This window comes from Equus asinus, chromosome 15 (genome assembly GCF_041296235.1).
Source record: "Equus asinus isolate D_3611 breed Donkey chromosome 15, EquAss-T2T_v2, whole genome shotgun sequence".
Classification (NCBI taxonomy): domain Eukaryota; kingdom Metazoa; phylum Chordata; class Mammalia; order Perissodactyla; family Equidae; genus Equus; species Equus asinus.
Genome location: NC_091804.1, coordinates 35,067,700 through 35,083,208, shown reverse-complemented (window position 1 = coordinate 35,083,208; position 15,509 = coordinate 35,067,700). Strand labels below are relative to the sequence as shown.

Genomic DNA, 15,509 nt, shown 5'->3' with positions numbered 1-15,509 from the left:
AAAAGGCAGACTCTGATTCAGCATCTAGCGGGCAGAGTGGGGCTCAATTCTGTTTGTAAGTAGCTCCCGGGTGATACTGCTGGTCTCTGGACCACATTTTGAGGATCGTGACACCAAACCCTAGGAGCCAGGCACAGACAGGCATCATCTCCCTTGATTCTTACAACCACCCCAAGAGGCAGGCATCACCATACCCATTTCACGGAGGTGAAACCTGAGGCTCGGCAAGGAGAGGTAGGAGAATGGTATAGGACACAAAGCTAAGCCCTAGAATTTAGGAGTCCTAGCTGAGACTTTAGGGCCATGAGGATAGAAGATGGAGAGACAGGACACCAGTCTGCCTGAGGCTGGGTGACGGATGTGGACAGAAATCACATGGAATGAGGGACGGTCCAGAGCTGACCGCCTGTCATCAGCATCCTCGGTCGGCCCCCCAGGAATGTTTGTTTTCGTATTCTCTCTTCTTCCTGCAGCCTTAACTATGGGGGTGTTTGCCTGGCGTCGGATGCCCAGTTCAGTGACTTCCTGGGCAGCATGGGGCCAGCACAGTTTGTGGGCCGCCAGACCCTGGCCACCACGCCGATGGGTGAGTGCCCCAAGACCTGTTCCAAATCGGGGAGGGGCTCCCACCAGACGCCCTGCATCTCTCCCTCCTTCCGCTCTGCCTTGGCTCCATCTGCTGAGCAGCCAGCCTGGAGTCTAGTCGCACCTGCCAGCCCTCAGAGGCGCCCAGGCACTTGGAGTGGGAGCTGGTTCTGGTCTTGTTTTGGGCTGGGAGCAGGGGAGGGGATTTCATCCCTAAGCAGAGGGGAGGAACTGAGCCCTTGAGTGAGCTCCTAAGCCTCTTCCCACTCTCGTCTCCTGGGTCCTCTTGCAGGGGACGTGGAGATTGGCTTGCAGGAACGGAATGGTCAGCTCGAAGTGGACATCATCCAGGCTCGGGGACTGACAGCCAAGCCAGGCTCCAAGACACTGCCAGGTGTGGGTCTGCCCTCCCCTCTGCAAGGCAGGGGTGGAGGTGGGAAGGATATCCTGAGGGGTGTCTGGGTCTAGAAGAGAGCAAATTGGGCCCAACTGTGGGGGACCCCTCTGTCCCAACTCTAGTGACTCACATGGAACTGATGATTCAGGGTTTGTTCTGGCAACCCAGTTGAGATTGTAGTTGACCTTGTCAGCCTCCCTGACTAGACTGAGCTCCTGGAGGGCAGGGGCCCTCTTTCCTATTTATACCCCAGTGCCTGGTAGGGTGCATGGCACACAGTGGGTGCTGCATAAACATTTGTTGAGTGACTAGGTCAGCGATGGATGTATAAGCCAGGGGAGGGGTGGGTGAGGCAGGGACCAAAAGAAAAAACAGGTCAGTGGAGAGTGAGCAAAGGAAGGGGGAGGCAGGAAGGACCACCCGCGGGGGTTGAGTAGGCCCCACTCAAGCCTGGCTGCACCCTACCACCCCACCCAACACCCTACTCGCCCCTGTTACCTCTTCCCCAGACCCCATGGAGGCCCTCCCATCCCCAGCAGTGGGTGGGCAGCCTCCCTCTGCTGCACCCTTTGTGCACCATTTGAAGCCCAGACTAGAACTCACTCCGCTGGCCTCTGCCCCCAGCGGCCTACATCAAGGCCTACCTGCTAGAGAACGGCGTATGCATTGCCAAGAAGAAGACCAAAGTCGCCCGTAAGTCGCTGGACCCGCTGTATAACCAGGTGCTGCTGTTTCCCGAGAGTCCCCAGGGCAAAGTCCTGCAGGTGAGGGGCGTGGGGTGTGTGTGCAAGACCAGAGGGAGAGGGAGGCGCCCCTGGGGAGGCCTCACCTGGACGACATGGAGCACTGTGGTTGATCTGAGCTCCACAACTGGCTGTGCGACCTTGAACCAGTTCCTTTCTGAGCCTCAGCTTCTTCATCTGTGAAATGGGGACGCTCGTGGTACCTCCTAAGATCATTACTGCGGCATTGAATCATGCGCTTTGTGCAAGACAAGTATTTGCAGGGTGGGTCTGTGGTAAGTGCTCTGCAAATGGCCGCCAGCACTATCATGACCATGACCATCACCATCATCATCAATGACAAGGCCAGGGGCTTGGCCTGGAGCCCAGTGATCATAGACGGGGAGCCTGTGGAGGATCCAGAGAGGCATTTGGCTCTCTGGTCATTAGGAGGATCCTACTGGTCACTCAGATCTGAACTAGAGACAGCTGTCCATCGTGGGTTTAGGCAGGCCCCAGGTCGAATGCCTGCAGGAGCCATAGGCCTGCTCCCTCTGGCTTGTACCTCAGTTTCTCACTCTTCACCTGGGCAGGCAGAGCAAACGTGGGCAGGGCCAAGGTGTTAGAATTTGCCAAGTCAGTGGGACTTTTGCTAACCTGAGGGGCCAAGGTCCCGCTTAGAGCAGAGTTTTCAACTTGTGGGTTGAGACCCATCAGTGAGTTGTGAAATCAGTTTAGCAGGTCTCAACAAGTATTTCTTTTTTAATGGAATAGGAAATAGGAAAGAAATACAAATAGGAAAGAAAACATCACTCTCCATAAGGGAAGTCTCATTTGGTGAGGTGCTCGCTTCTGTTGTGAATTCCTTGTGTGCACTGGCAGGTGATGTGGGTCTCTCACTTGCTGGATATCCCTGTCAAGAAAGTTTGGAAAAGCCCTTCTCACCTAGAGCATTCATATACAATTTAAAACAACCAGGAGACCATCTGGGGGCCACATCTGGCCACTGGATGAAGGTTTGTGTGTTCTGGCCTGACCATCTTTGGAGAAGCTCTGGGGCACATCCCTGTCTGCTATGCAGAGGGAGTGGGGAAACAGAAATCTGACCTGGGGTGCTTGCTGCTGAGGCTCTGATGTCAGAGCAGGACGACCCACCACGGGCGAGCTCCGGAATGCCAGTTGGGTCAGTTTGCGGGGCTGCCATTGCAAAGTGCTGGAGACTAGATGGCCTGCACAGAAATTTACTTCTCGCAGCTCTGGGAGCTGGAGGTCCAGGGTGAAGGTGTCGAGGGTTGGTTTCTTCTGAGGCTCCTCTCCTTGGCTCGCAGATGGCCACCTTCTCGCTGTGTCCTCACATGATCTTTGTTCTGTGCATGTGCATTTCCAGTGTCTCGCTGTGTGTCCTAATTTCTTCTTCTTATAAGACCTCCAGTCGTATTGGATTCAGGGCCCACCCTAATGGCCTCATTTTAACTTAATCACCTCTTTAAAGGCTGTTTCTCCCAATATAGTCACATTTTAAGGTACCGAGGGTTAGGGCTTCAACGTGAATTTGGGGGGACACAGTTCATCCCATAACACCAGTGAAAATGAACCCATCCATGAACAGAAGTGGGCTTCTAATCAGCTGAATAAGGAGCACTGACGACTTATTAGTTGAGCAACCTCGGGCACATGATGTAACCTATCTGGGCCTCAGTTTAAACAGCTGTGAAATGGGCTCATTTTTGTAGGGTTATTGGGAAGCTGGAATCTAAGGGTGGTCTGCTGTTAGAACAGTTCCTGGACAGTTGTTTTCACATTACCTGCTATGCTTGAGGAACAGTTTACAGCTTACAGTGAGCTCTTACATCCATCATCTCCTCTGGTCCTCGCCTGGCAGGGAAGCTGAGTGGGGATAATTCCATTTACAAACAAGAACTCTGAGACTCCCTGAGTCTTAAATGCCTTGCCCCACACCACACAGCTAGGACTGACATTTCAACCCACATGTGTCTGACTCCAAAGGCTGCAGGTTAAGCCCCCAGGCTCTCCTGAATGACTGAGCCAGCCCACCTTCATCCAGGGGGACGGAATTAGAAGCTGAAGTACAGAAGAGCAAATGAGGGTCCTGCAGCCACAGAGACCACCCAGCTGCCCGCTCCAAGAAAGGGTGTTGACCAAGACCTGGGGAAGGCACCGCAGAAAAGGGTCTGCTGGGGAAAGGAAGGAAGCCAGCATGCACATGGTCCCAGCCACTTTTTAAGACTTTGTTTCACTTGGGGCGCTTCTGAGGATCTGGAAACAGAGGGTCCATAAGGGAAGCAGGCAGGTGACTCATGACGGCAGGTCAGCCCTCAAGGCTTGGGCTCAAAGATGGAGGGTGGAACCTAGAGGGCAAGGCTGCAGGCAGGAACCAGCCATCCAGGCCAGCAATAATGGTGGCACTGGAGCCAGAAAATATGGTCAGACTTGAGCAGTTTTAAAGAGGAGAATCCACAGTCTCAGAGGTGAATTGGGTGTGGGGGTGGCCCAGGTTCTGGTTCTGGGCCTATGAGTGGCACTGGCAGGATTTGAACCCCTGTGTCTCTTGCCTGCAGGTGATCGTGTGGGGCAACTACGGGCGGATGGAGCGGAAGCAGTTCATGGGCGTGGCCCGCGTGCTGCTGGAGGAGCTGGACTTGACCACCCTGGCCGTGGGCTGGTACAAGCTCTTCCCCACCTCCTCCATGGTGGACCCAGCCACAGGCCCCCTGCTCCGGCAGCCATCCCAGTTGTCCCTGGAGAGCACCGTGGGGCCCTGTGGCGAGCGATCTTAGTGCCGGGGATGGGGAGGGGCTCCCCAAGATGGCCTGAGACCGCCAAGCCCCGACCTGGGACCCCAGGCCCAGGGGCACGTTGAACAGAGGAGGCCGGGGTTTTCCCTCGCAGCAGGGAAGCAGAATGGGGAGACCTGCCCCCAGGGCCCCCCCTCACCCCTTCTTTGCCTCCTACCCCCCGAGACCTTCCCTCTCCCGAAGGGATTGGCTGCACTTTGACTTGGCCGGCTCTTGACCTGGTGGATGTGGCTGCAATCTGGAGAAAGGAAAGATGGAGGTGGCAGAGCACACCATTCTCCTGCCCCAGACACTGTCCGACCGCTCCCCCCTTTTGCCTCCTGGGAAGCTCGCTGCCCGGAGCCAAGTCCAGAACCCAGCGGCCATCTCCATGGTGCCAATTACCAGCAAGTGTCTTTCCTGCGGCACCGGGTTCAGGCAGCTACTCCTGCCCCAAAGCTGATGGGGCAGCTTTGCAAGGATCCGGAGCCAGCTCCGGGGGGGCCCAGAGCCCCCCACTTGAGAGGAGCTCAGGCCTCCCTCGCCTGCCCGTGGAAGGAGCTTTGCCGCAGCCTGTCCAAGTCCATCTGTCCGTCCCCTCCTGCCTGCCCCTCTTCCGGTAGCTCTAGGAATTGGGGTCCAGCAGGGACCAAAGGAAAGAGGTGGTGCCCGGGGCCTGGCACAGATCCCCAGGGTGCCTTCTCATGGGATTGCAACAAGCTACTTTGGAAACTGTTGGTGGACTGGAAAGGACTCTGTCGTCTGTGTTTTTGTGGAGAAGCTGCAGGACCCTGATTTTCCAGAACCCTGAGCCCAGAGAGCCCACCATCTCTGCATTTTGGGGATGCTGGAGTGGAGAGGGAGTCTAAGGAAAGCTGGGCTGGGACTGGAGGTGCCAAGGCGAGGGTTCCAAATAGGAGAATCTCTCCTTGCTGGATGAGGTCAAAGTTTATCTTGCCCACCCCTCTGCTTCCAGGCTAGGGGTCTCGGGAGGCAACACAGCTCCCCTATTTTAGTCTTTTTAAACCAACCATCCTGTACTAAGGGCAGAACCCACTGCCCCGGCCTCAGTTATCTTGGCTCAAGGAGAGAAAGAGTAAAGAGGTATGAGTGTAAGAATCAGAGATTCCTTCTCAAGCAGGCCTGGGTAGCTGCCTGCCCAGCCCAGCCCTCCCCGGGGCCAACAGAAGCCCTTTTGCATGCTGGGGAGGACGCAGGCTGGCCCCTCTTTGTAGAAGCACATTTCTGCCACCTCCCCGGAGGCACCCAGCAGCCCACCACCCCTCATTACCCAGTCCCTGCTGTGTAGGGTGTAGTCCAGGTTAGCTGGGTAGTTAGTGCTCCAAGCCCTGGGGCCCATTCTTAGCTAGCACATAGTCCTTAGAGAGCCCCAGTACGGGTGGAGAGGAGACGCAAGTGCGTGCCAGGTGTCTCCTCGCTGACCTGGGCCTGAGCCTGGTTCATAGGAGGCCGGCCCCTCCTCCTCATCCCCCCTACCCCGTAGGGTTGTAGCTGGAGCTGCCCATTATACTCAGATGTTCTGATTTATTATCTTTGGTACTGATTTAATTTATGAAGCACTCCTGAGGGTTGTGGGCCTTGGCGGAGGGGGCCTGGGCTCCATTAGAGGGGGTTGTTTTCCCATGAGGATGCCCGGCTGTGTTCGGTCCCACCTTGTCCCTGGTCTCACTCTAGGCTATTGACCAGGCCATTCGTTCCAGCTGAAATTCCTCCCCTCCCCTCCGCCTGTTTAAGCCCTGGGTATCCTTTAAAGCTCTGGATGAGTTATTTCACCTCCACGGAGCTTCTCACACTGCACTGGGCAGGGGAGATGGCGATGCCCCTTTATCCTGGAGGTCTTCAGGGCTTCCTGGGATTGTGGTGGGTGGGATCCTAAGGCTGAGGGCAGGAGGGAGCAGGGTTCTGGACGGACTCACACCTGAAGCCCAGAATCAGCCCCTCCCTGTTTGTCTTTTTAACCAGTGTGATTTCTCTGCTGTTCGTTTATTACTCGCCATTTAGAATATTTTGAGCCAGGAGAGCGCCTTCTCTCTCCTGCCATCACTGCTCCGGATGTTCAAGGTTAGCTTTTCAGAGGACGCGGAGCATGGCTGTCCCAACCAGAGGGAGAGGGGTGGGGCCCCCCAGCCTGAGCCTGCCCTCTGGTGTCTGCACAGCCTTTATAGAGAGAGAGAGCGCTCCAAAGCAATAACATCATCCTGGGGGTGGTCACCCCCCACGACTTTCTTGTTTGTTCTGTGAAATCTCCGCTCACCTCCTGGAGGGGTGGGGTGGGGGCTGGAGCCCTGTTTCTTCGTATCATCATTGTGAGCACGTGCTCCTCCCCTCCAAGGGGCTCTGGCCATGTGGTGTGGACCCACCAGCTGTCCTCACCAAGGGATGGGGTTTCCAGGAGGGGGTGACTATTATCAGCTTTGGGGAACCTTCAAGCCCCACTGCCATCTGATCCTTTGCCAGCTCAAACTCCACCCTCTGGAGAGGAGCAGAGAGGTGGAGTAGGGGAGGGGTGGGGGGCCGGGTCTCTAGGGGACAATTCTTTTTTCAGGCTCTGGGCCAAAGGTCACGTGCAGGGGTCCTGAGGGAGGGAATCCTCGCCACTTTCCTTCTCCAGAATCTGCTTTTCATACAAAAGGGAAAGGGGCTTTGGGACCATTAGTGAAGTCATTTCCATTTTACAGACAGAAGACCAAGGCCCAGTGTGGGGAAGAGCCGCCTCTGGGGTCACCTGTGAGTTCAGTGGCACCCCCAGCCTGGGCCGCCTCCTCCCACCTGAGGCTGAGCTGGAGCCAGGGCAGGACGAGGTGGGGACACCATTTCCCATGACGCTTCCTCCTCCCTTGTCTCCATGGAGCTTCCCAGTGGCCTTGGAAGGATGGGCAGGGCGAATTGTAGCCCTTCCGAGTGGTGAACAAACTGAGGCCCAGAAACAGGAAGTGACTTGCCCAAGACCCCTCAACAAGTGAGTGATGGGGACAGAACCAGGGGCGCCATTGTGCTTCCCTCCTTCACGGGACAGGAGGCCATTGCTCCGGGCATGTCTGCCATGATAAGTATTTGTGGCCTTTAAGCCTTGGGCCACCCAGCCCTGCCTGGTTCCATCTCAGCGGGCCAGTGACTTTTCTGGGCCTGGGTTTGGGGGAGAAGGTTGCCATAGAGAATAAGCTCTCCTGGGGGTCTGGCCAGCTGACTGAGCGTGCACAGGATTTGGTCCAGGCCTTGTTGTTTGGGTGGGGGCTCCCACCAAGGGGCCATAACCTGTCCAGGACCTACTTGAGGGAGGCAGGACCCCCGTTCCTGCCCATGGCTGTGTGGGAGTGAGGCGGCTGTGGGACACCTCATCTTAAGGAAATCCTCACAACCTTCAGATTAATAATACCTGAGCTTCCCGTAGTGCTTTGCAAACTTTTTTGTTTTCAAAGTGCTTTTACCTCTGGTACACCCTCACAAAGCTCCTGGGGCAGTAAGAGGGGGGCCCATGTTATCAGCCCCATTTTAAAGAGCCCTGTTGGGGGGAGGGGGAGGCACCTGTTAAGGTTTCACTGTGAGTTAGTGGCTGAGCCCGGACTGGAACCCAGTTCTCCAACAGCTCAGAGCTCACTCTTCTCCACGAGGAGGGGAAGCAGGCAGTTTGGGGTGGTTATGCAAGCTGATTGGCCATCCAGCTCCTTAAACCAGGAGCTCCTGGGCGCATTTCAGTGTTCAGAAGCAGCTCTGAGCCCCACTCCCTTTGGAGCACAGCTGTTGCGTCCAGCAAGGCCACCTGCATTTATTTATTGAGCAGCAGCGCTGTGCCGAGCCCAGGGGACCAAGCGCTCCCTGTTCCCCTGTAATGACTCCTGTGGCCCTCTGGGAGGGCCCCATGTCTGTATAGTGGCACCTCAGAGTGGACGGAAAGCTTTCATGTCCATGAGCTCATCTGACTCACAGACCCCATGGGGAGGCTGACTGCCCATTTTACTCATAGCTTCTGTGAGGCAAAGTGGAGACTTGAACCCGGGGCCTCAGGCATCACGCCTGGAGCCCTTTCACTCTACCACTGCCTCCTCAGGGGGTGGCCGGAAGGCAGGACCCCGGGCCCTCAGGCTGGGGCCTCCCTCCCTCCACCCACCTTTCCCTCATTCCCTCTCTGGGAGCAGGAGCCACTCGGGCCTTTGGGGAGGGAGGGTTTCCAGGGCCCCTGGGTTGGAGTGGGTCACGTTGCATTGTGTTCATGACCATGTAGCTCATGTTGAAAATTAAAGTTTTTGGCTTTTCTAACCTGGCTTGCTCTGCTTTGTCTTGAGACGTCTCTATCTGGGAAGCTAAGGGCAGTTGGTGTTTTGAGGAGCTGAGTGCTATGGGGTGCCAGTATGCCCCACCGTGGGCTTTGTTAATGCCCTCCTATGGGGCAGGGGCCTGTCCCAGGAACCATTCCAGAGGTGCACAGGAGGGAACAGAATTCTGAGTGAACCCAGTCATTTTACAGATGTGGAAACTGAGGCCCAGGTAGGGGATGAGATTCCCCAAGGTCATATTGTGGGTGATTGGCAGGCCCCAGATCACACAGCTCCCAGAAGATAGCTTGTCCCACAGGATTTGAGTGCATCTAGGTGGCCCCAGTGACATGGTGGGTGTCAGCAAGGCCCCCCTCATGCTGAAGGGGGGCTGGCCAAGGACAAAGAGCCTCAGCTTAGGGGGACAAGGGAGGGTGTACTTCATTTACACACAGGCCAGTTCCTCTCTACACACTGAGCAAAGAACGAGCCACCATTTAACAGTGCAGAGATGTGCCCACTCGTCTACACTGGACGGGAGACGTTTTCCTTCAGTCCATCTGATCCCTGTGCTGCACATAGTGTGAACAGCTGGCCTCACCGGTGGGATTCCCGTGTTGAAAGTCGTCCACATCCCCTACAACCGGGAAAGCCGGCGTCTTCGCACAACAGAGGAACAGCCACCTGTTTGTGCTCCGGAGGGCCAGCTAGCGACAGGGGCCTGTGGAGGCCTCTCTCAGGTGACTGATGGGGCCACGCCTTCCTCAAACAATGTGGGCTACAAGGGACTTGCACCTACAGGGCGATTTTAGAGTAGCGTTGTGCTTCTGATGCAAGGTTAATATGTTTTTGGAGAGGAGGGAGGGGCTCGCCACAGAAGGAAATGAGAAACTGCTCGTGGCAGAAGACGGCCTGAGGCCACGGCCCCTCACCCCTCCCCAAGCTCTGCGGAGGGTGCACTGATAGGTGAACCCGGACCCTCCAAGTCCGGGACCCACCCCCGGCGGGGGAGGGCTGTCAGATGGACTTCCGCCGGGCCAGAGGCCCGCCTGCCCTGCCGCCGCCCACAGCCCTCGGGCTCGCGGGGGGCGAGAAGCCCAGATTGTCGCGGGCCCACACCTCCAGCTGGTGGACGCGGTGGGAGACGGAGGCGGGGCCCCCGGGGCGGGCGGGGCGGCGGGCCGGGCAGCGGCCGCGGCTCTCGGGCGCCCCCAGGCGGAGCGGGCCGGCGTGGCGGGCAGCGCGCTCGAGCGCGCCGGTGCTGGCGGCGAGGAAGCGCAGGACCACAAGGTTGAGGAAGGCGCCGATGACCGTGAGCCCCAAGAGGATGTAGAGGAAGCTGAAAGCCACGTAGGGCGGCTTCCTCTGCAGCGCCTCGTCCCTTTGCAGCGCCACGAAGTCGCCAAAACCGATGGTGGTGAGGGTGATGAAGCAGTAGTAGTAGGCGTGGAAGAAGGTCCAGCCCTCGAAGTGCGCGAAGGCGGCGGCCCCGAGGGCCAGGGTGGCCGCACACACCAGCAGCCCGGCCACCACCATGTTCTCGGTGGACACGCGCGGCCGCCGCAGGCCCAGGCAGCGCTTGGCCGCCAGCAGGAGGCGCCGCACCAGCGCGTTCAGCCGCTCGCCCAGGCTCTGGAAGGTGACCAGCGTCAGGGGGATGCCCAGGAGCGCATAGAACATGCAGAAGACCTTGCCTGAGTCCGTGCCTGGCGCGGCATGGCCGTACCCTGGGGGGAGAGCGGAGGGGAGGGGAGGGTCGGTGAGTGCCCAGCTCCATCTAACAACGCTCTTGCCTTCCTGCAGGGTCTCTCTTCCCATCCCCAAAGCCAGCAGAGCATCTCGAAATGCTGGTTCTAACTAGGTCATTCCCCGGCTTTAAAACCTTTCATGGTTATCCATAATCACCCCAGATAGTAAGCAACCCAAATGTCCCTCAGCTGGGGAAGGAAAAAGCACCTGCGGTACATCCATACAATGGCATTCTTTTCAACAACAGAGAGGAATGAACTACTGTTACCTGCGGCGCAAACGATGGCTCTCACATGTATTGCACTGAGTGAAAGACGCCAAGGTCAAAAGGCTACGTACTGCATGGTTCCATTTAAATGACATTCTGGCAAAACTATGGGGACAGAGAACAGATCTGTGGTTGCCAGTCATTGAGGCTGGAGGAGGGGTTAACCACAAAGGGGCATGACAGAATTTTCCAGAGTGATGGAAATATTCTGTGTCTTGATCCCGGCTGCAGTTACTCGACAGATCATTTGTTAAAACTCACAGAAGTGTACCCTGGAAAACAGTGAATGTTACTGTATGTGAATTGTGCTTTGATGAAAAAAAAAAAGAGCAAAATCTTCTGTGGTTCCCCAGGACCCACAGCGTAAAGTTCCAGTTCTGACCTGGTGTCGGAGCTCCTTCATGATCTGAGTCCTCTTCAGCCTCCCCTCATGCTGTTTCCCCGGCCAGCATGTCCCCCATCTTCATGCCCTTTCTCACGGTCTTTCCTTCCCTGGTTTGGCCGATTCCCCTGCCCCAGGCCACATCTCTGTCCCCAGATCCTGCTCCACGCCAGCCCTCACTAAACACCTCTTCAGTCTGGTGTAGTGACTCTTCACTGGGTGCCCCCAACTGTTGGAGGGGACCTCAACATGAGGGGCTTCCTTGATCCTGGAACACCGAGCCATCGCCTTGGCATGACAGGGTATGTGTCTTCCAAGAGAGCTTCCACGGTGTTCTCAAAGGGGCCCGTAACCCAGGAAAACTCAGGTGGACCTTCCCCAACAGAATATTCCTGGCAAATTGGCCCCATCTGCCAAATGTAAAAGACACAAACCCTTTGGCCTGTGCGGGTCTGCAGGCAGGAAGTTAGTCCTCCAAAACACAGACATGTACACAGTGATGTGTGCACACGGGTCCTCACCGAAGCACTGTTGCTCACAGTGAAAAGCAGAAACAACCAAAGTGTCCATCGTTAGGGGCCTGGTTGAATAATAAATCACAGTGCCATCCAAACGATGGAATACTGCACAGCAGGGACTCCAACCAGGGGTGATTCTGTCCCTGAGGGGACATTTGGCAATGTCTGGAGACATTTTTGGTTGTCACAACTGGGAGGTAATGGTTGTGTGCTACTGGCATCTAGTGGGTAGAGGCCAGGGATGCTGCCAAACATTCTGCGATGCCCAGGACAACCCCACGACAAAGAATTATCCAGTCCAAAATGTCAACAGTGCCAAAGTTGAGAAGAGCTGCTATACTGCCATGAAAAAGATGACAGAATTCTTTAGCGACTGACATAAAAACATCGCCAAAATATATTAAGTTAAAAAAGCAAGTGTGTATAACATGATGCCTATAAAAATGTGTGTGTGCGTTTTAAAGGAATGCACAGGCAGAGAACACATCTGGAAGGATACACAAGACACTGGTAACTATTTGATGCAGGAACAGGGCCCTGTGGGTTGAGGGTCAGGGCAAGAGAAAGACTTCCTTTTCATTCCATACCCTTTTGTACCATGTGATGTGTGTACTGTGTGCATCTATAACTGATCCAAGATGTCAACACAATATATGTCTTTAAAGACCTATGGCTCCACTTCCCCATTTCTATTGCGGTACCATCTGTTATTTGGGGGCGGGGGGACCTCTGTCCACCACTAGCCTGTGAGATCCTTGAGGCCAGAGACCATGCCAGTCGCTCTCTGTGCCCCTAATCACCCATGCCCTGCACACAGCCTGACACAGGCTAAGGGCTCAATGAAAGTTCAATAATCAATAATAATAACAATCAAACCAAATTCAAGGGGTGCTGAGTGTAAGACAGAGGAGCCTCGTGAGGAATAAGCGGCGAGGCGGTGCTGTTTCCAGCTGTCTGGGGCTATGTCGGTTTGGGCAGAGAGGGATGAATAATGGTAATAACTAAACGTGCTGGATACTCTACATGGATTATCTTATTTAACCCTCCCAATGACTGTAGGAGATATCATTATCCCCATTTTAGATAAGGAAACTAGGCTAGAGGGAGGAAGCTGCCCAGAGCTATTACCCACTATCCTCCGTTGCCTCTCAGTGCCTCTCTGCCGTCCATGCCCAGCTCAGGCTGCTGGATTCTGGCACCTGGCTGGCTGCAAGGCTGGCTGATGCAGCCCGGACCACACAGCAAGGGCTGGCGCCCCCAGGTGGCCAGAAAAGGCAAAACTGCTGTTTCAACTCTGTCCCTTTTCCCAGGCTGCCAGTGCTTGTCAGTGGGGAACAACCAGGAGAGGAGGGCACCCCAGCCGGGAGGCCTCCGAATAAAGTCAGGGAGGACAGAAGAGGTGGATGGGGTCCCACACCACTGGGGGCGGAGACAGGGAAGGTCTTAGGTTGAGCCCAGATGAGGAAGCAGGGGTGCCATACTGACGGGGGGTGGGGGCAAAGGGCTGAATGGGAGCTGGGCCTACAGCTGGCAAAGAATGAATTGTTGTTATTACTAATGAATAGCGCCTATTTAGCCTCAGGCACTGTGCCAAGCATTTTACATGCTTGACCTCATTTAAAGCTGGCAACTACCCAGTGGTTGGAACAAGTGCATTTTGCAGTTGAGGACACCAGGGCTCAGAGAGGTGCAATCAATTGCGGGAGAAGGCAGGGGCAACAGAGGTGAGAACTCTGTTCTCTGAATGTAATTGCCCAACTCAGGCTTCTAACCCACAGCTCACACTCACTTGCAAGAGCATCACGAGAAACTTTCTCCAAGGTACGGGCTTCAGGGTGCTGGTCCAAGCCCAAAGGGGTGCCTGGACATCCACCGCGGGGCCCGGGGAGTGACTGGCACCCAGCGTGGAGCCCCACAGAGCCCGCTGCTTTCCTTTCCTGCTTCCCTAGGCTTAGGCTCAGCAGGTACCAGCCAGACGGTAGCCATGGCAACGGCTGGCAGTCCAGATGCCGAGAAACTGCGCTGGATCCCTGAGGGTGAGGTCCAAAGCTTGTGGTAATCAGTCATTCCTTCAACAAATATTTATTGAGCGTCAACTATGCGCTAGGGACTGGCCTTACTGCAGTGACTAAGACAGACTACGTCCCTGGTCTCATAGAGTAACAATAAACAAAATAACAATTATTATAATACAAAAATTAATCTTTTTTAGTGCTTTCTATGTGTCAGTGCCTATGCTAAAACTTTCTGCATATATTATCTCCTCGATAATAATCATCCCACCAGAACCCTGAGATAGGGCCTTTTAGCACCTCTATTTTACAGCGGGGAAAACTGAGGCTCAGAGAGGTTAAGCAACTTGTCCGAGGTCACACAGCTAGGGTGATGCAGCCAGGCAATGAAGCAACTCCAGCAACTTGGGCTTCTGGCCCCACCTCGTCTGTCTCCCAGACCCTGGGACGTTTTCTGGGCATTCCTGCGTGCCGGCCTCTTGGCCACCTTGACCTCCTGACTCCTCCCAGCCCTGCCTGCGTGGAGCAACAACCCCATTCAGCAGGGGGGGCCAGTGAGGCTCGGTGAGCTGAAATGACTCGTTCGAAGTCACCCAGCTGGGCAGGGGCAGAGGGGGATTCAACCCACCGCCCGGCTTGGAGCGAGCGCCGAGGGGGGGCACCGGGGCCGCTCACCGATGGTGGTGATGACGGTGATGGCGAAGTAGAAGGAGCCGGCGAACTTCCACCGGCGCCCAGCGCGGTGCGGCTCGGCCTGCAGCGCCAGGCGCTCCAGCTCGTGGTCGTCCTCGGCCGAGAAGCCGTACTTGCGCCGCAGCTCGCCGCGCTTCCGGGCCAGCAGCCGCTGCCGGCCGCTCTCCGCCTCGGACTCGAGCGCGTCGAAGACGGCGGCGCCCACCAGCAGGTAGGACAGGATGCACAGCACGAGCGCCGCCGCGCGCACGCTCGGCTCCCGCATGGCGGCGCCCAGCCCGGCCCTGGCCCCGACCCTGGCCCGGACCCCAGCTGGTCCCCGACGGCCGCCCGCCCCACCCCCTGCCCCTCCAGCGCCCCCGCCCCGCCCCTCCAGTGCCCCCGCCCCGCCTCCTGCCCCTCCAGCGCCCGCGCCCCGCCCCTCCAGTGCCCCCGCCCCGCCTGCTGCCCCTCCAGCGCCCGCGCCCTGTCCCCCATCCTTCGCCCGCGCCCCACGCGGCGGCGGCACACAGGGTCTGGGCCTTGGCGGGGGGCCGGGGAGGAGGGCCGAGAGGGCTCCTCCAGCTGCCCCTTCCCTGCCCCTCCCACACATCTGCCTTTGTTTACCCGCCGGCACCCCGGGGCTACTGTGTCTGCATACAGTGACGGCTGGGGCACAGCACCCAAAGCCCAGGTCTGCAGAAGTCCTGTCTCCACCCCTGTCTCGTCCTGTGACCTTGGACAAGTCATTCATTCTTTCATTGGGTCAGTCAGTCAGTCAACAAATATTTATCAAGCAACTACCGGTGCAAACAAGATTCCTGCGGTAAACAGAGCTGATATCCTAGAAAGGAGAGTTGGCTAAAAAACAAACAAAAACGTGGTTTAAGACAAGTGTGAGAAAGAAGGAGAACAGTTTCTGGGGGCAGGTGGGTACCACCAGCTAAGGTGCTGGGAGAAGGCCTGTCTGGGGAGGGGAGCAGCCAGACAGCAAGGGCAAGTCCTTTAAGCAGAGAAGCTGGTGTGGTTGGAGCCAAGAGAATTGGGGCACTGGGGGCGGTGTGGAGGGGGCAGCAGAAGGAAGACAGAGAGGCGACTTCACACAGAGTCTTACTGGCCCTTATTTGGGTTTATT

General features: G+C 56.5%; 2 protein-coding genes across 2 annotated transcripts in view; one reads left to right on the top strand and one right to left on the bottom strand.

Moving 5' to 3' along the window:
• The window catches only part of RIMS4 (regulating synaptic membrane exocytosis 4), a 62,151-nt gene extending 52,361 nt beyond the window's left edge, over positions 1-9,790 (top strand). The window contains exons 3-6 of the mRNA XM_044748251.2: positions 474-586; positions 878-979; positions 1,607-1,746; positions 4,284-9,790. Coding sequence (XP_044604186.1) covers positions 474-586; positions 878-979; positions 1,607-1,746; positions 4,284-4,502 — 574 coding nt within the window. The 3' untranslated portion in view covers positions 4,503-9,790. The remainder of the gene's footprint in view (positions 1-473; positions 587-877; positions 980-1,606; positions 1,747-4,283) is intronic.
• On the bottom strand, positions 8,002-14,696 carry KCNK15 (potassium two pore domain channel subfamily K member 15). Its single transcript, XM_044748250.2, has 2 exons — positions 14,378-14,696; positions 8,002-10,500 (listed from the first exon to the last, which is right to left on the bottom strand). The coding sequence occupies exons 1-2, from the start codon at positions 14,658-14,660 to the stop codon at positions 9,791-9,793; spliced, it is 993 nt and encodes a 330-aa protein (XP_044604185.1). The 5' UTR covers positions 14,661-14,696; the 3' UTR covers positions 8,002-9,790.
• Positions 14,697-15,509: the final 813 nt, after the last annotated feature.

Coding starts and splice junctions, on each gene's coding strand:
- KCNK15 (XM_044748250.2), bottom strand. CDS start 14,660: ATGCGGGAGCCGAGCGTGCGCGCGGCGGCGCTCGTGCTGTGCATCCTG. Junction 10,501..14,377: donor CACCGTCATCACCACCATCG/GTGAGCGGCCCC, acceptor CTCTCCCCCCAG/GGTACGGCCATGCCGCGCCA.